Below are 16,398 nucleotides of genomic sequence, written 5' to 3' on the forward strand. Positions count from 1 at the left end.
AATATCTGGAAAATATGTGCTACGGTCAGGTGTCCACAAACTATCCATCCATCCATCCATCCATCCATCCATCCATCCATCCACCCAAGCTTCTCAATTTACCTAACAGGAAACAGTTTCATACAAAATTCTATAAAGCTTACATTTAGATATTTTTAAGCAATAATAATAATATTACACACTCATAGACTTCAGAGAGAGAACACAGAGCTTCTCTAACATTGCTATGAGCTGGAGTAGGCGTGGGTGAGAGGGCGTGGTCTTTAGGGACGTGTGGGCGGTGCTTTGGAGGGGAGGTTCCTTACTCTGCTTTGTCATTGGCTGAATCATGTGTCATTCATCGACGCTTATTGTAATATTGTGCAGCAGCAGAGTGCCTCGGCTTGAGCTAGTGTGCTGCTGCTCCTCTGTGAAGGTGGTCATCACTTTTTAATCTGAAAGAAGAAAGAAAGCAAAACGAAAACACGGTGAAGGTTTGTAGAATAAACCACAGGAGGTGAGAGAGGGGGGATAAAAAGCTTGTTAAAAAATAAGTAGATATATATTTATAAAGATAAATAAAGTCAGGTTTTCAAGATGGCAGACACAGAACAAGTTTCCTCAACAACTCCAAATGAAGTAGAAGAAGACAAGATGAAGCCTTGGACTGAGTCAGCTTGGAGTGCAACCACAGCTGAGGAACAGTTCCAGGATGAAAATGTAGCTTTGTTTGGTGAAAAACAGGATGTCCAAGATGTCAGAGAAGCTGCTGGAGAAGTGAGCAGACAGGAGGAGACTGAGGAGGAGACTGAGCAGGAGAACAAAGCCGAGACTGAATGTCTGGAGAAATCTGTTGGTCTGATTTCTAACCCTGTTGAGTGTGAAAGCCCTGAGGAACCTGACAGCACTCAGATGGAGGATACAGGAGACCAAGAACCTGTGGTTTCATCTGCTGCAGAGCTTCACAAAGCTTTCAGATCAGAAGAGCTCCAGGAGCTGAGAACCAAGCCTCAAGAAGAGCTTTTCTTCGAATCAGACCATGAAACCCAAGAGGAGGACTTTGGTTTTAGTGCAAGTGTGAAAGTGGAAGCCGTTTCAGCTCCTGTTGAGCCAGAGAAAGCTGTAAGTTCAGTCGTGGAGGAGAAAAAAGAGCCAGAAAGGAGGACCCTGTTGGAGGAAAGCTTCGGAGCCGACTCCGAGTCGACTCCCGCATCCCCTGCGTCTCCATCAGCCCGTGAGTGGAGCAGTGTCTTTATTTTTGATTTTTAAATCGATTTAACAAAATGACATTTAAGATCAAAGTTGGTTCCTGTAGCATAAAATAACCTACGTATGGAAAAAGAATCATAATAAGAATCATTTTACAGCAGATCATGAAATCTTGGGAATTGTAATATTTTTGCTAGACACCTCGCGTACTGGCTTAAATAGCCACTTTCAGACACGTCTTATACGTGTTATAACGCCTTCCCAGGAGACTGTAGTTCATTCTAACGAAGATTATTTCTGTAAAATTGACAAGCGACACCGATTCGGTTCAGGAGCTAGCATGGATGACACAGACGTAGCTTAGCTCTCCGGCTAGCAAACGTGATCAGGGGCAAAAATGCAAGCTTTTTATAAATCATATATAACTAATAATACACCGTGAAATCCCTGTCTCGTTTGTAGCGTTGCTTAAATTTAGAATTAACTCTAAAATTGAAGCTATTTGTTTATTCTTGTTCATGCTAATTCATGCTAGTGGGGTGTGTAGATTTAGTCAAACAATAGGAGCCAAACCGGCCCTCAGTTTCCATGGTTTCAGGGCATTAAAATACACAACAGGGCTGATTATTTATGTTTAAAAATAAATATCTGGTAATTGTATTTATTTATTTGTGTATTATTATTATTATTATTATTATTATTATTAACCCCAAGCTTCAGAAAAGATGAATAAAATAAAGTGCAAAATCATTTAAGGCTGACATTCATGTCTGTTTTTAGATTTTCCTGTAAAATAATGACATTTTAAAGCTTTATTTCTGCTGGGGAGACTTTTGAATACAGGGTGGGGTTAATGAGTGTAAATATAATATAATATAAAGACATGTTGTTCTCCACTTCATGCCAGTATTCTTGAAGGCCAGGAGGAATATTAGCCTTAGTGATTTGTGCCCATTACATTGTCCCGTAATTAAATAATAAATCATTCGTCTAGTCCGTAACGGCCTTGTTATTAAAACAATGCATCGCTTTCCTTTCCTGAAAGTCTTTCACTCGTGCTGGACTCTGATAAAAGCTGTGTACTCTCGTATCCTTGGTGTCGAGTGAAAGATCTGATGATGCTGCACGTTTCAGCAAGTGCACAATATCTGAATTTTTGGATTTCGGATGACGTTTAAATTTTGGCTGGATTCCGTGGACCACACCCTTTTACCAAATGGATCTAAAAGGGTAAGGAAGGGGGGGGTAGATTTGAAACACAGCCTATATATAGACGGAGTGGTCCTTACAGCCAGCGGTGTTCATTTCAGTAGCTCGATGGTGTAAAAAGCAAAGCGCTGGGTGTGTCCGTTCCTCCGCCACCCAGTTTCAAAAAGTTGCACGAGTTTCATTCATTTGTTCCTCGTTGCTGAGCAGGCCTTGACAAACGTGGTTGCTATTTAATCTTTTCAAGACAGTTTTGTCTAGAGCCGACCGGGGTTATGGAAAGTCTTCGTGGCCCAATGTGAAGTTTATGACATGTATTTAAAACATGTTATTAATCAGTACATAGTAAGTGATATGCAAAGATTAACCCATAGGTCCTGTTCTCTCATTTTAGCTTTCACACTGTACGATTTCAGCGAAAATTCAATAGCAGTCCTTGTGATGTACATGTAACATCATTTCTGTGTTAGATTGTTTGAACAAATGTCCTCTTCTTATAACAGACCTGCTAATTAATAAAATGACTACGTTCTCCGTAAATCGTCATCCAGAAATCTGTTCAGAAACTGATGAGCAACTCAAGCAAGATTGAGGTAGTAAGATTTTTTAATTATTTTTTTTGCTTTGCCATCATCATCATCAGATTATCTGTAAGTTTTGCGTCGTCCTGTGTAGAGTTTTAATAAAAATGTTTGAGTGTGAGAACTTCGAGGTTTTGCGATGCCACTGCGTTAGACAGAAAATCGTACCGTGTGAAACCTTGGATTAAAACTTAAATACTCGAATGCTATGTTAAAGGTGGGGTCTCCGATATTTGAGAAATGCTTCAGAAAACTGCATTGGGCCACCAAATAAAACAAAAATCAAAACAAACCTGTAGCCAATGAGCAGAAAGGGGTGGGTCTTGTCAATATGGGTGGAGAGAGTGTTCAGTGCGCACGTGTGCATGTGCGCATATTCACAGATTGGAGTTTCCCGAGTCAATAACTCCTGAGCTAAATGCTGTTACTACACAAATAACACCTCTTTTCTATCTTAGTAATGTAGAGAAGCAGCTACAACCACGTTTTGCTAGTAACAGCGATGAGCTCATGAGTTATTAACTCGGGAAACTCCAATCTGTGAATATGCGGCCAATTTCCTGCTCCTTCAGTTCTTTCCAGCGCTGGAAAGCTTTCTTTCTTTGTTTTTATCCTCCTTGTCAATGTTAAAACGGCTTTCTGCTAATGTCACACATGAGCCCCGAACACTCTCTGCCCATATTGACAAGACCCACCCCTTACTGCTCATTGGCTACACGTTTGTTTTGATTTTTGTTTAGCTTGTCATCCCGACTCATTTTTCTGAAGCATTTCTCAAATATCGGAGACCCCACCTTTAATAGAAAATCTCTTGAATTTATTCAACGCTATTCTTGTGCAGTATTTCTCATTGTGAGGTTAAAAAATGTTCATACACACACTTATACAAGACGAACAAACCTTGGAGTCCTGTCTTTCACATCCCTCCGTCCATCCTGTAGAGTACATATAGCACAAATTTACGCTTCAAGTCGATAACATTTGCATGTACTCGGTTTTTTGACTCGCCAATCGACGGAAACGTTCGTGTTGGCAGTCGGTGATGCTTCGTTTCTGTTACGAATCAATCCAGAATTCATTCTTTAGGTTTTAAGATTCCAGTATTAATATTGGTCATTATGTGAAGCTCATGGTTCCTTCTTCCAAACCATTTCCCACAGAGGAGAAACTAAAGATGTTTCTGAAAGATTGAGAATATAATGGACAAAATGATCACTCCATGTTTTAGAAATGTAGTATTATGTTTTTAAGCGATATTCACTGGCTCGGTGTAGCTGTTAGAGTTTATTCCAGCCAGTCAGGGGCCATAAGCCTCCTCTGGTAATTAAGTGAACTTCAGACAGTGATTAGGTGTGGCTCGTGTTCTGCTGTTCTGCTCCACGTCTTCTCTCTTACGGATAAGATCGGAGACGTGTTGCTAACGTAATGCTGAAATCTGAAATTCCACACAGTTATCCAGGTGCGTTCATGACGTACGAGAACCAGTCTATCGAGCTTCTATGGTCTCCTAAACTTTTACAAACCTCTCCACCACTGACTCCTCTATGATCTCTTGTCAGACAGAGATGGGTATTATTGAACTCTAATTTTCTTTAGCTTGCTCACACTTTCTGGTGTTCGTTATCTGTCCTCCTCACACAGTTTTCTTTTATTCCTTCAGATGAACCCAGTCTTCCTTCCTCTGCTGCTGCTTCTTTTCAGACTCTGATGCAATATACTTCAGGCAAGTTCTTACTTCATGCTACTAATATTCTTCTTCATTTTCCTAACTCACAATGTTTGTTTGGCTGTTTATAACATGTTTGACAAGAAACTGGCAGCTACTAAAATGCAGGAATGAAACCTTCAATAACTTTATAACCAACACTTTATCTAATAAGCAAATAACCATGCTTACGATTTGCCTATATTGCTAGTTTTAGCTCTAATTTGTTGTGTTTTTGGAGAAATGTTTCTGAAACTTGTCAGATTAAAGGAACTATTTGCATGCTGTGACTTCTTACACCGTTGCGCCAATGCCTTTAAGCAAATGAGGAATGTAATATGTAAAAATTTAACATTTCTTTTTCTGTCCACTTCAGTAGAGTTCTGCTTTTCTGCCCTGCTCTCTGTCCTGACTGTAAACGATCTTCCCCTCTGAGATGCTGAGAATCAGCCTTCATTTAGCTCTATTTTTTACACTACCATGGAATGTTAACGACCAACATATAACAACTTCCTTGTCATCTGTCGGTCAGGAAAATAATATAACAGAATTGACTAATTACAGAGAAAAATTACCTTTGAGTTCTTTTAAACTAAAACGGCACAAAAGAAGCTATTCGTAGGTCATAGTTTTGAGTGCTGTGTCACCTTCTTTAAGTATGTGAGATTTAAGAACCAAAATGTAATGTAGTAAACACAATTAGCCGATCGAGAAGAAATTACAACTCCTCCGCTGGATCATTTTCGTTGAAGTTCATGTTACCGTTAATTGTAATTTACTCATAACTTTAATTCAACAGAATACGAGGATCCTTCATTAATAGCTAACACACAGCCCAGCTTCAAAACGACCATGGATGCATTTGGCAACGATTCTCCTTCCAGAAGCGTGACCAGAAACGACCCAGACGTATTAAGCCAGTCCGACGATGACTTGATGTTCGAAACGAAAAGGAACCCTTTTCAAGACTTCTCACCTGTTGAGAAACCTGCCGGTGAGTTCTCCGCTTTTGGTGAAACTACAGCAGACATCAGAGCAGTGAAGATGTCAGATAGTCCATCTCCAGATCTGGTCCAGAACGCCCACGATGGAGAGCTGCAGGACAGTTTGTCCTCGCAGGACTACGAGCAGTCTTTTGATTCCAGAGAAGCCGCCACAGAGTCTCTGAGGCAACAGCTTGCTTCGTCTGACTTTTTTGGGACTGGTCCTAAAGTTAATGAGGAATCTGGTTTGCCACCATCTCTCCCAGATATTTTGAAGTCTTCTCCACGCAATCAGGATAAAGTAGACTCTGGATCTTCAGAGGGAAGTCCTGATTTTAGTCCAGTCCATAGGAGTGGTAATGATTCACCAAATGCTCCTTTCTCACTTTCAGCAAACAATCCATTTGCTTTTGAGGCCAAGGTTCCTTTGGTTAAGGAGATGGCCGAGGAGACTGAGGCAAGGGCTGCAGAAAAAGGAAAGATTGAGAAAGGAGGAGAAGAAGAAGATGAAAAGGCTTCCGTGCAAATGTTCGGTACATTTGATCTCGTTAAGGAGGCTGAAGTTTCTCCAAAAGACACTGAAACCATCATTGAAGAGCACAACGATTTTCAGACTTTGAGCCAAGATACTGCTCAGGTGTTTGACAAGTTCGAATGTCTTAGCTTCCCAACTGGAAAGGCCCAAGAACATTCTGACTCTGAAAGCCCATCTGCAGATTCACTCTCTCCAGTTTTGGAGGCCATGGCAAAGAACCCAGCAAGTTTCCAGATTGAACCCGAGAAGAATGTCATGCAGGAGGAAACCGAGGCTGCAGACGAGATTTCCGAACAAGAAGTATCTTCCGAGGAGTTTGAGTTTGTCGAGAAGCCACCTCGAGGTGCCATTGATGAGTTTTTGGAGACGCTTGAAAACTCGAAGGCATCAGAATTGGTCGACGATGATGAGGACACCGCTAAATTTGAAGAGCAGGTTGAAGAACCGATCCTGGCTGTACAGGAGACAAAAAACCAATCTTACTTTCTCCTCACCGAATCGTCAAACGAGACCTCTCCGGCGAGAGGTAAGGCAGGCCTAGAGTTGTCCGATTTCCAAGTGCCCTCCCAGGCTCCTCTGCCACCTAGTCCTGTGGTCAAAATCGAGACGGTGGCTGTGAGGAGAGCGGAACCTAAAGACCTGAAGCTACCTAACCTGAACGCAGGATCAGGTAACTCGCCAGGTGACATAACAGCCTTTTTTATAAATGTGGATAATCCATCATCCTCCAGTCATCCCTAGAGTTTCCTCATCGTCACTTACCTTCTGTCCTCGTTCTGCATGGCGTGATGTTCACGATGCATGTTTGTGGTCTTTATAGTGAATTTTTTTTTTTTTATTTCATTTTCTTTGCATCCTGTCTGCTCAAATCCTTTCATTATTCCATCATGTCTTTAGACCTCTAGTATACAGTCCCTACTTTGACTACCATCTCAAACAAATCTTAATTTGGAGATCGATTATACACTCAAATTGTGTACATTGCATAACCGTCGCTGAGGAAACATGTTTGACTTGAAGGCAATCTCAGAAGTTCCTGTTTTGCTTATCAGCACACCAGCAATTTTACCCCATTCCCTCAGTCGTCGGTTAATGAGTTACCCAGGCATGAGAGCATCAGGGCGTTTTGTATTAAAGCTTATCAGCAACACAGACTTCCTAAGTTAGTAGAATGTTGAATTATATTTTATTCCATCGAATGCTGTCACTAAGAGATTGTGTCTGTTACAAGCTGACAAATATGTTTGGGGAATCTGTTACAGATTGCCAGGGTGGTATAAATTTATGCTTCTGCATTGCGACACAGCAGCTCATCAAGTGCAGATAAAATGCTTGAGACAGTTCCAGGAGTGAGTGTTTGTGCCATAGGGCAGGTTGTCCCATTTTCAGGCTGTTTACATTCTAGATTTGAAGACGTTAATACGGTCGCACCTTGAACCTAATGCCCTTGAGCTGGATCTTGTCCTTGAAGATTTGTTAGAAAAACAGATAAAGTAATTAGTCACAGATTATTTCCTTTGGGTTGTTAAGGTTTAACTACAAGTAAAAGAGCTTTTTTTTTTTTTTTTTTTTTTTTTTTTTTTTTTAAAGATTTGGTGAAATAAGTGACAGGTTGTCGAGGCTGAATTGTGGGTTTTTTGGACTGAGGTGCCATCTAGTGGACCTCTCTCTCTTTTAATTTCGTGGCAGTGCGCTAGTGCATTGCATATTATGAGCTCATGTATTCGTTTTATATCTTTGGCTGGTTCTTGTGTTTCACTGCCATAATGCACAGTGATCCACTTGTCGTATAACATACTGTGACTTCTAACATCATGAATTGTCTGGCACCTGACGGTGTATTTTGATACAGCGGGTAGACGAAGTGTACGTCTGTTTGTTTGGTGAGGTTGAATTTAAAGAGAGAGGTATGCATGTCGGTGCGTGGGTGGGACGATGAAGGGTTTGCTGAGGAAAGAGTCGCTGCGTCAGTGCATTTCGAGGTTCACGACGCCAGCAGACGGTCAGCTGACCTCATTCCTGCAACCAGAGATAGAGAGAGGTGGGGGGAGTGAGCGAGAGAGAGAGAGAGAGAGAGAGAGAGAGATCACTGCAGTCATCACAGTCAAGGCAGCGTTCCTTCTCATCATTACAACTTGTTCCTTTCACCCCACCCACCACTGCAGCTCCACGCTCCTCACCCGGCCTGGAATGCCAAGCTGATCCCCAGCAGACCAGCCCTAATCATCCACGGTGGAAACCATGGACAATCAGGACAATCTGGACAAACATGAGTGCCAACCTTCACCAAACTGGAGAGAAAAGGGTACAAACTTTGTGAGCTTGTTATTAGGTGACTTCTGAGAGGAAAAACTTTTGGGAGCTTTGGGAACTGCTTTTTATGCACTAATCTTGTCTGGTCAGATGTGTTTCCTGAAATTCCATGTTTACAGAGGTGCATGTTGTACAGTTTGTATAATTCAGATCCATCCTGAACACGTGCTTTGCCTGCTAGGTGGACCTTTAGACCCAATAAAGCTTTGCTGTCAAGGCTGAGTTGGTGTGTCCAAAGGTTTTGGGTGTGTTCGGTTGAACAGTGCTAAAGTGATCTGCAGATCTGCAGTGATTTGCTATTATTTGCATAGAACTGTAGAGCTGCTTCTGGTGTGCCTTAAACCCTGACTAGCCTGCGCCTACAGTTCAGCTCTCCCTTCTACTGTTTCCAAAAATGCCAGAGTGCGTGCAGAGCGTAGGTCTAACATTGCAGTTGTCAGTTGTCATCTTCTGTTTTTAGTGCAGTTCGTGGGCTCAGGAGACTTTTGGGTACTTTGTGTCGCCTGTCGTTCACGAGTGTTGCCTTTTTGTGACAGACGAGACTCGCATTGCAACAGTGAGGGCATTGTGCTCAGGGTCAGCTCCGTTTGCCACAGTAAAAGTGATGATTAAATACGCAGTCCTAATACAAATCATTATAAAACACCACTTGACGGTCTTGCCGTAGTAACACAACAAAAAATGGCTTACCAGCAAATGTATTAAATATAATACACTTGTGTTTAAGACGAACAGCGTTCGGTCCTGCTACATCTGAGGTGCTTATTAGCATTAAAAAGGTGTTGGAATGTGTGGAATGGGATTATTTCGCTTGCTATCCTTTGGCACTAGCAGCATTTTAAACTAATGAAGTACAGTTTTGCTGTGTACCTGACGAACTATAATCGGTCACTTGCTCTCAGGGACGGGTCGTGTTCAGGGTTGTGTTGTTGGCAAAATGTCTTCTGAAGCTTAACACTATTTTAAGGACCTATTTATAAGAGTTGGCAGTACATCTGGTTAAAGCCTGTCTGCCAAAATGTAAGAGCAACTGTAAACCGAATAATGTTTTGTTTATAAATAACGCATGTTAATTTTTCATTTGACAGTTAAGTAAGACTGAAATATTCAGAATGGTTTATCAAATATTTTTAAGTTCCTAAGTAGCACCTGAAAGGGATAGGTGGTGTAATGATCGTTCTCGTGCACCACCTGATATTATTGGCCCTCCTTTCAGTTCAGCTATTCGCAGTTCAAGGTTTTCGTGATTCCTGTGGATGTGATTTCTTTCCATGTCAAAATACAAGCCTCTGGAGTAAAATGTTTGCCAAAATCAAAGATAAAGCCCAAGGCAACTATTAGGTGTAGATTAGCCTCACAAGTTATAGTTTCTGCTAGAAACTAGCTAGTTTTTTTTCATTTACACAAATGCTTTTGGGAAACCAGTTTTAGATTAATGGCTATATATTAAGTTGAGAGCCGGTCAGATCCTGAAGCTTTTGGCCAGAAAAGTGTACAAAAGATATCAGAAGTCATGTGTGTGAGTCAAGAGTGGTCACGTAACTAGTGTTAAGGTAAGCAATTGCAAAATGATTCTAATCTGACTAATATTTTCGTTGTGGGTAAGACATGTTTCCTTAGTGGGAAAGCCCTCCTTAACATTTTTCGTCTTAAGTATAAATCCGGGGGGCACAGTGGCTTAGTGATTAGCACGTTTGCCTCACACCTCCAGGGTCGGGGTTCGATTCCCGCCTCCACTTTGTGTGTGTGGAGTTTGCATGTTCTCCCCGTGCCTTGGGGGTTTCCTCCGGGTACTCCGGTTTCCTCCCCCGATCCAAAAACATGCATGGTAGGTTGATTGGCATCTCTGGAAAATTGTCCGTAGTGTGATGCGTTTGATTGCGTGAGTGAATGGGTGTGTGTGCGCCCTGCGATGGGTTGGCACTCCGTCCAGGGTGTATCCTGCCTATGCCCAATGACGCCTGAGATAGGCACAGGCTCCCCGTGACCCGAGGTAGTTCGGATAAGCGGTAGAAGATGAATGAATGAATGAATGAATGAATGAATGAGTATAAATCTGACATGTGGCCACTTGTAACAATTCTCAACAATTTCCACTCAAGTGACCTGTTAAAAGTTTTTTACCAGCGGTTAGTGGGGCTAATGCTAATCCTAATACACACAACAATATTGTCTTTCTTTAACGTTTGCTATTTTGGCAAGTTATATATTTACCAGTAGACCAGTTGTTGAGCAGAACTACTTGTTTTGATGAAGTAGGATTAATAAAATACTTGTAACATAAAATCTTTATTTTATTTTATGATTTTATATATATGTCCCTGGAGGAATATTCGGGGTTGGTTATTAAGCATGTTTAAAACTTTTAGAATTTTAATGGAGCGTCATGGACAATTTTATATAACATGGTGGATTGTTTCAGGCAGCTGCAGCTCAAGTTATATAACGTCATTCATATTCAGTAGTATTTTTGTTTGGATTGGTAACATCTTCGCAGAACTTTTAGAGAAATACGTTTTCGTTTGGATTGTGGTTGACGGTCTGGGTTTCAAGGACCACAACAGACTGTGTTATGCATCCAGACATATTTTTAAACTGATGGTGATGAAAACGAGTGATTCTGTTATAGTTTAAAGCCCAAGTGATATCTCAACATGGACCTGGGGCAATTTTACAGGAGTTTCTGTGTTCATTTCTTTCTCTTCAAGTCAGCCATGTTTTTTTATTTTTATTTATTTATTTATTTATCTATCTCCAGGTCAGCCTTGTTTGTTTTTATTTATTTTTATTTCTCTCTCGTCAGCCATATTTATTTATTTGCCCTGTCCTCCTCACTGCAGAACCACGTGTTCATTTTCCGTCCCCTTTCACCTCCTGTGTGAAACGTGCTTTTGTGAACGCGCGCCGAGAGGCAGGACACGTGTGCGCGCTTCGTGCTCGTGCTCCCTCGGCGCAAGATGGAGGCCAAACGGGGTTTGTGTTTGTCGTTAATAGACACTTATTGTTCTGTAGCGACCTTTTTTAGGCTGACGCACGGTTTCTGGACACGGCGGTGTTTTATAAGGGCTATAAATAAATAATAAAATTAATAGTATAAATAAAGTGGTTGTTCGGTTTAACGCTCGTCCACGTTGCAGTGACAGCGACCGTATTAATGGTCGTGTTGTATTTGTCGCCCTGAAGACGTGACTATAGACTAAAGCACGTGTGTAACGGTAAATTAATAAACGTGACATCGCGATAACGGCACCAGCTTAGTGCGGTGGGGTCTGCTGTCGTGCGCGTGCTATTTATAGCACGAGGCCAGTCGGTGCTTCACCATATGTAGGCAATCCTACTGAATACTGGGTAAAGGTACCGTAGACCAAGGGTACTGTGGGGTAAGGGTACCGGGGGTAATGGTACTAGGTAAGGGGACTGGGGACCAAGGGTACTGGGTATGGGTACCAGGGACCCCGAGTACTGGGTAAGAGTACCAGGGACCCCGAGTATCTACACAGAGTACTGGCCCCAAGTAAAGAAGCTTATTATTTACTCTGAGTACCGGCGCTTAGTACCTGCCGTTGTACGGGTGTATGCATGCGTACATGTCGAATGTGTGAGAGTGTGTATGCGTGTGTGAGACAGGGAAAGAGATACAGGATACAATATTATTGCTCCTCTTCCCTGATGCTGTACGGTGTATATGAGCTCTATATATGAACACGTCTGTCATTCATAATGTCCAGTCCTATAAATCACAATCAGTTCAGCCATTTAGTTTTGTTTTTGTACAACTTAATGTCTAGGAGATTTAATAATATCAGCTGACCTACATTTACATATTAAAACTCTTGTTCTTTCCAGTCCAATGAATCTGTATTTGCTGATTTTTTGCCCTTTCAGTCATTTAAATGTTTTAATTAACACATTTGTTATTAATGTCGCTTGAATATTTCTCAAGCCAAAGGCAGCAGTTACCTCAGTGATAAACTCAAGTTTAGTCAGCATGTCAAAAAATAACCTCTTTTCACGTCTATGTGGATGTGACCTGTCTCGAGTGACTGATACAAGCGGCTGGTGCACGTTTATAATTTGATGGTACGAAATGTGATAAATAGGAAATTAAAATGGGGATAAAAGAAGCATGATTATTGTTGGTCATCTTACTGCCACCTTACGAATATCGACGTAAACGCCGCTGCTTGAACTGAACTGAACCCGTTTTCAAGCCGAACGAGGTCTGTAGATACGCCTCAGAGACGCACCTGATGTCTGAAAAAACGGTTTGAGTTTGAATACTTTTTGAAGTACAATTTCAAAGCGTATTTTAATTTCACAAAGCGTATTTTAATTTCACGTTTAATTTTAATTTAACGTTTCACAACTTTCGCACCTCAAAGGGAAGGCGGCAGCAGCTTCACTGAGAGACTTTAGAGATTCATTGATTTATCTTTTTAATTATTTGTATCAGTTTAAAAAAAAAGTAGTAGTTTTGCCTGTTTTTGGAGATGCCTGCCTTCAGCATCGAGTTGATTTATCATGTTACATTAGTGGAAAATGTCTCACATGAGTGTAAACAAATGTTTTTACTGTTTGCCCAGTAGGAGGCTCACAGCGCTCCCCTTTTCTCACCGTTAGCTAAACCGTGCCACGATACTCTACATACACAAACCCGACGGTGTCCTGAACAGAACAGCACTCGGTTGCCTCGGAAGCCACGCCCCTTCATTGCTGCTCTGAAACAGGCCATGCCCACTAAGAGTCCATGCCTTTAGAGTGATTTATTTATTTTAATGTATTGAGGTTCAGAAGTCCACCGAATGATCACACGGCGTGTAAAAAGACCGTATGTTTCCTTTTAACCCCACCCTCACCTCCTCATCCTCGTAGAACCCTGTAATCCTTATCCCGCTCCGTTCCTCGTCCTTCTGCTTAATAAACGTAAAGAAAATTGTACAGTCAAATTTGGATGTTAGATGGCACGTAGCGTATAATTGTGATGTGTGTACACGATAACTACAGAAACATTACAAAGTTCATTTGTTTAGCAGATTTATTTATAATACCTCATTGCTGCCATCTCACTACTCAAGTTTGACCCTGTTGTTTTTAACTGTACGCTGATGATGTGCGGGTTTTGCTAAGAGTGGTGTGTGTGTGTTGCCATGCCTGCAGTGGTGGAGCTGCTGTATTGGCGCGACTTGAAGAACTCTGGCATCGTGTTTGGAGCGAGTCTCCTGCTCCTGCTGTCACTCAGTGTGTGCAGCATCATCAGCGTGCTGTCCTATGTGGCCCTGGCTTTCCTCTCCGTCACCATCAGCTTCAGGATATACAAAGGCGTGCTGCAGGCCATCCAGAAGAGCGACGAAGGCCACCCGTTTAAGTGAGTAGACGCAGAGCGAGCTCGGATACATCGTCACTTCAGAATAAAGACTATTTTGAACACACACACACACACACACACACACACACACACACACACACACACACACACACACACACACACACACACACACACACACACACACACACACACACACACACACACACACACACACACACACACACACATATATATATATATATATTAGTTGGGTTGAAAGACCAAATCATCTGGGGATGGTCGACACTCGCTGATAATTACACCTTGATTAACTTCCTCTATGTATGAATTGTGAAGGGTGTTAGGTGTTCAGAAGTCGTCCTGATGATCTCTAGCCCATGTAAAACGTCACGTCCACGTCTCTGTGCAGGTTGTATCTGGAGCAGGAAGTTTCTCTGCCTGAAGATGTGGTCCGCAAATACAGCGATGTGGCCCTCGGCCGGGTCAACACCGCCATCAACGAGCTGCGCCGCCTCTTCCTGGTCGAGGACCTGGTCGACTCCCTGAAGGTGCAGCTCTCTGAAATCACACACACACACACCAATCATTTACTGTCTTTATCTGGTGTTCATGTGACACCGGAGAAGACCGAAGTGAATCTTTTAAATCCAGACACGCAGATGAATAGCTGTCCATATATGGTCATATAGACGATCTCCATTTCCACTTTGTGATAAATATTCGCGATCCGATTCGAAACAAACGCTCATCTGTCATTTCTCAAGCTGACAGTCCTGTTATAACGCTGATAGTTCATTCTTTCACCGATGTTTTTCTCTCCAGTTCGCCGTGCTCATGTGGATCCTGACGTACGTCGGCGCCTTGTTCAACGGACTCACTCTTCTCATCCTGGGTACGAGTCATTCATCCTTTTACAAACCTGTTTTATGACACCGGAGCTTATAGAGTCCAGCAGAAAAGGTTTAAGGTTCTGTGTCTGAACATGGAGATGTTGGAGTGTTCTCATCTTAGAAAAAAATGTTTTAATGCTTTTGAGATGTTGAGTGTTAATGAGATGATTGAAATGTTTTCTTTCGTATTTTCAGGTCTGGTTGCCATGTTCACCTGCCCAGTAGTGTATGAAAAACATCAGGTAAGCGTTAGTGTGTGTTCCTCTTAGTTTGTTTGTTTGTTTGTTTATTTATTTATGTTTGTTTATGCTACACTTTTTTTATTTGAGACAAAATCCCAGGTAGATCAGACATACCATAGTGTTAAGGGTAAAAAAGAGTATTAAAAAAAAATTCCCAGGTTTGTTGGAGGTACTGAAAATTTTCCTGCAACATTTAGGAAAATAAAAAGAAAATGTTGGATATGTTTATAAAATAATTAAATAAATAAACAAAAAATAGGTGCTAAACTAAAACTGGATATGAAGAAAAATAAATGCCAAAATATCATAAATGGATATGAAACAAGATTTATATGACCGGGAAAAATAAATAAATAAATGACTTGAATATTAAGCATATATTTAATTTGTTTTTATTGTATTATTTATATTGGTTTTATTTATTTATTTATTTATTTATTTAAACTAAAATAAAGTAGATCCGAATCATTAAATAACACAATTTTTACACATGATGTGAAAGTGGTGGATTTATAAATCTGTAATCTTTATTTTCTCTATGGTGATATCTCTATATTTATCTCTCCAGGCGCAGATCGATCATTACGTCGCCCTTGTGAGGAACCAGGTCAAGGATGTTGTTGGGAAGTAAGTATTGATTTTAGTAGATAATTACTACAAGATTTAATTTGTTCGTCATTTAATAATTGCGTTTATTTGATGAATCGCTGTTCAGGATGCGCGGTTATTAGAAAACCGTGATTGCTTCATCACCGCTAGCCGTCCACTTTGTTAGGAACAACTGCACGTTTATCGAATCGACTGGTAGCGGCACAGTCCGTAAAATCGCACTGAATCAGGACAAGAGCTTCGAGTTCATCCCAAACTCCTGATGAAGAGTATTTGCATTTTTATTTATTTTATTTTATTTTTTTATTGCTGATTAAGTAACTGTTACTGAGATGTCACTTCAGGTGTTCCTATTAAAGTGGACTATTTGAGATCAGATTCATCACTACATGATAATCAAGCACTATTCTTTGATAATGTGACGAGTTTCTGTCTCACAAATTGTTAATGAGACGAGTTTCTGTCTCACAAATTGTGTCTGTGTGTGTGTCTCTGTCTCTGTCTGTGTGTGTGTTCCCATAGGGTCCAGGCTAAAATCCCAGGAGCGAAGAAGAAAGCGGAGTGAAGGGGTTTTCCGTGCTCCGTCTCTCACACTTGTTTTCACAAATCTCTCCCCCACACAAGCCGTCACACCCGGTGGAAATCCTGCTCGTTCTTCATTCTGCCTTTTTTTTCTTCTCCTCCCTCTCTCTCTCTTCATATCCAGTCGCTACGATGAAGTTGTAAATCCTTTTGAGCCACTACTTATTTATCTCGATACACTGACTGGTATGATAAGACAAGACTCGTGTTCCTGACAGAGTGATACTAGTATTCCATT

The 16,398-nt window shown here is 41.3% G+C and overlaps 1 protein-coding gene across 8 annotated transcripts in view; it reads left to right on the forward strand.

Annotated features, from left to right (window-relative positions):
• The first annotated feature begins 367 nt into the window (after nt 1-367).
• Nucleotides 368-16,398, forward strand: part of rtn4b (reticulon 4b) — a 16,599-nt gene continuing 568 nt past the window's right edge. Inside the window, exons 1-9 of one of the 8 annotated variants that reach the window (XM_060864132.1) lie at nt 368-1,213; nt 4,636-4,698; nt 5,480-6,868; nt 13,669-13,876; nt 14,247-14,385; nt 14,660-14,729; nt 14,923-14,969; nt 15,538-15,596; nt 16,101-16,398. The exon at nt 16,101-16,398 is cut by the window's right edge and continues 568 nt beyond it. In XM_060864132.1, coding sequence (XP_060720115.1) covers nt 577-1,213; nt 4,636-4,698; nt 5,480-6,868; nt 13,669-13,876; nt 14,247-14,385; nt 14,660-14,729; nt 14,923-14,969; nt 15,538-15,596; nt 16,101-16,143 — 2,655 coding nt within the window. In that variant the 5' untranslated portion in view covers nt 368-576 and the 3' untranslated portion in view covers nt 16,144-16,398. Of the gene's footprint in view, nt 1,214-4,525; nt 4,545-4,635; nt 4,699-5,479; nt 6,869-8,230; nt 8,531-11,387; nt 11,485-13,668; nt 13,877-14,246; nt 14,386-14,659; nt 14,730-14,922; nt 14,970-15,537; nt 15,597-16,100 lie in introns of those variants that run through there. The other 7 variants (XM_060864133.1, XM_060864134.1, XM_060864137.1 and 4 more) reach the window with 7 other exon arrangements.

The sequence above is a fragment of the Tachysurus vachellii genome, chromosome 2, assembly GCF_030014155.1.
Source record: "Tachysurus vachellii isolate PV-2020 chromosome 2, HZAU_Pvac_v1, whole genome shotgun sequence".
NCBI lineage: Eukaryota > Metazoa > Chordata > Actinopteri > Siluriformes > Bagridae > Tachysurus > Tachysurus vachellii.